Source organism: Nanorana parkeri, unplaced genomic scaffold (genome assembly GCF_000935625.1).
Source record: "Nanorana parkeri isolate BGI_ZX_2015 unplaced genomic scaffold, ASM93562v1 scaffold1592, whole genome shotgun sequence".
Lineage (NCBI taxonomy): Eukaryota > Metazoa > Chordata > Amphibia > Anura > Dicroglossidae > Nanorana > Nanorana parkeri.
Window position 1 is genome coordinate 153,082 of NW_017307860.1, and position 2,967 is coordinate 156,048.

Below are 2,967 nucleotides of genomic sequence, written 5' to 3' on the forward strand. Positions count from 1 at the left end.
TAGTTCATTTAAAACATTACATTTCAATAGAAATACATTGTTCACTTGTCCTGATTTTGTTGTTACGCTTCATATTCTGAGCCCTGATGGAGGTGCAGCCTGGCTTCTGGAACGCGTTGGCTTCTGGAACGCGTTGGCTTTCTGGTTTCTTAGATTAAAATTCTTCTGGCTCTGTGTCTTATGGTGTAGGTTTTTTATTTACACCTCAACCCTCTGGACTTCTTCTGAGATGTCCCAGCGCAACAGTAAAGGGGTCTAGGGTTCAGCCAGCACATGGCTGGGCAGAAGATTCATGAACAGACCCTCAGGTGTGTTGGTAGAGTGCTGGACCTAACGAAGGAAGGGTGAGGCTCTAGATCCGAGTTGTGGAGACAGCTCATTGTCAGCCGGGAAATCCTCTGGGATCTCTGGAATAGTTTAAGAAGTGTGGAGAGGAAGAGAGCGCCACAAATATAGCATAAGAAGAGAGAGCAGCAGTGACCGGTCTTTATTACAGGAGGGGGCGGAGAGGAGACCAGTCACCCTGCACAAGGAGAGAGCAGCAGTGACCGGTCTTTATTACAGGAGGGGGCGGAGACGAGACCAGTCACCCTGCACAAGGAGAGAGAGCAGCAGTGAGTGATCTTTATTACAGGAGGGGGCGGAGACAAGACCAGTCACCCTGCACAAGGAGATAGAGCAGCAGTGACCGGTCTTTATTACAGGAGTGGGGCGGAGACTAGACCAGTCACCCTGCACAAGGAGATAGAGGAGCAGTGACCGGTCTTTATTACAGGAGGGGGCGGAGACTAGACCAGTCACCCTGCACATGGAGGGAGAGCAGCAGTGACTGGTCGTTATTACAGGAAGGGGGTGGAGAGGAGACCAGTCACCCAGCACAAGGAGAGAGAAGCAGTGACCGGTCTTTATTACACATGACTCTGTATGAGGGCAATATCTGCTCATCCCGGAGTTGAGCTTTAATAGATCTTGTATGAGGATTTGATTGTTCAGAATATCTCCACATCGGTGTACTGATTGGTACTTCTGGCTTGTAATGTTCCTCAGGGTGCAGTGTCCAGTCTTACCCGTGTGAGCGGCGGACTCTGGAGACGGTGAAGGAGCTTGCAGGGAACTACGTGTGCTGGAGAGGGTCATCTGCGCCAAACCAAGTGTTTGCCGGACATTGTCCCTTCTACAGGTCTCTCTATTACTTCTTATTATCCTTTTCATTCATAGAGATTAGAGGTTCACCTTCTGTATGGTCAGCAAACACAGACCAACGCGTTTTGGGAGTTTGACATTCCCCCTCCATCATCAGGTTTCAGAAGGGATAAGTTCAATAGATTGTATTGGAAGTATAAAGATTGTAGGAAGTAACAGTAACAAGACTTCAGCCAATAATATCTCTTATACTCCCCATGTGATCCTCGGTGGAGGAGGACTTTGCAAACCTCCAAAACACGTTGGTCTTTCTTGTCAAGCTTTAAAGGAGAACTATGAGGTCAGTGTTTTTCCCCATAGTTCTCCTTAGGGTAACGGGAGGACACAAACTAGCGTCCTCCCGTCACCCTAAGCTCAGTATATAGGGAGCTACAGCTCGCGGTATACTGAGACGCCGCAGTGGATCCCGACAATTATGTCTGTATCCACCCAGCTGCGTGAGGCAGAGCCAGCTGTACCCGCCCCCTACCCCGTCCGTTCCGCCAGTCAGTGCTGGAGGAGCGGGGAAATCCGTGCAGGGAGCCGCGAGTGACAGTCACGGCTCTCTGCAGGGAGATGATCGAGAAGTGAGCGAGCGACGGTATGTGTTCGCTCACTTCCCGATCTATTGAGCCGACCTGTGACAGTCTTATTGTCACACGTCGGCTCGAACTATGAGGGTCAGTGATTATCACTCACCTCATAGTTCTCCTTTAATGATATAAATAAACATATTTGGACTCCCGGTTATCAGTGCGGCGCTCTTCCTCTTCTATGTTTTGGCTTTTCCCTGAAATGTCCTCTAGAGCCTTGATTCTCAACTGGTGGGTCGCGCCCCCGTTTTCAGTGGGTCGCCGCGTGCCTTCCACTTTCTATGCGAGGGGCTCCTCAGCCTACTACCCCTTGCGTAGCATCAGTTTTTGCGCTGAGCAGCCATTCAGAATATGCTGCCCGGTGCCAAGTCTCAGCTTGAGGTGGGGTGGGCTGGAGCTATGGCCGTGAGGGAGCTCCATCCATCCGTGCGTTGCTTACAGCTCCTGACATGACCTGTAGAGGTGCCTGGACCAGAGTGACGTCACATTCTGCCTCCTAGCACCTCTACAGGGAGATGTACAAGCAATACATGTATGGATGGAGCTCCGTCACAGCCAGGGCCAGTGCTAGGATTTTTGCCTACACAGGCAAAGTTGCATTTTTGCGCCCCCCCCCCCAACCCCCTGTAGCGCTGGGCCTGCTCCCTATCAGCATGTAAGCTGCATAGTGTATTTTACGTTTTTGGCTGCTGTCCCCTTCCCCTCTTCTTCAATTCCCCCTCCTCCGCACCCCATCCACTTTTTTGTTCCTTTCAGCTTTGTTGTTTTCGGGCTCTGCGTAGTTTTTAAAATAAATGTTTTTTTTCCTTCACTTACCTTCGGCGAGGGAGAGCAGCGGCGAGTCAGCGCTGGTCCGGTGGGAGGAGCTCCAGGTGGGGGGTCCTAATTTAGCTGGCCGGCGACTGCGTGTCAGGATCCTCTGGCAGTCGCCGGCCAGCTAAATTAGGACCCCCACCTGGAGCTCCTCCCACCGGACCAGCGCTGACTCGCCGCACCGAAGGTAAGTGAAAAACAAAAACATAGTGCAAGCATCGGGGCATTTTGACAAGTGCAGGTACTGTTTTTTTTCCGCCCTCAGGCGGCCGCTTGCCTTGCCTTGCGGTAGCGCCGGGCCTAGTCACAGCTCAGCACTGGACCCCCAAGCTGAGGATCGCACGGATCGCCTGCACCGGAATGCACGGTGCCGCAATGC

The 2,967-nt window shown here is 52.0% G+C and overlaps 1 protein-coding gene across 1 annotated transcript in view; it reads left to right on the top strand.

Annotated features, from left to right (window-relative positions):
- The window catches only part of VWA2 (von Willebrand factor A domain containing 2), a 29,040-nt gene that overhangs the window by 15,152 nt on the left and 10,921 nt on the right, over positions 1–2,967 (top strand). Inside the window, exon 9 of the mRNA XM_018570758.1 lies at positions 1,048–1,180. Coding sequence (XP_018426260.1) covers positions 1,048–1,180 — 133 coding nt within the window. The remainder of the gene's footprint in view (positions 1–1,047; positions 1,181–2,967) is intronic.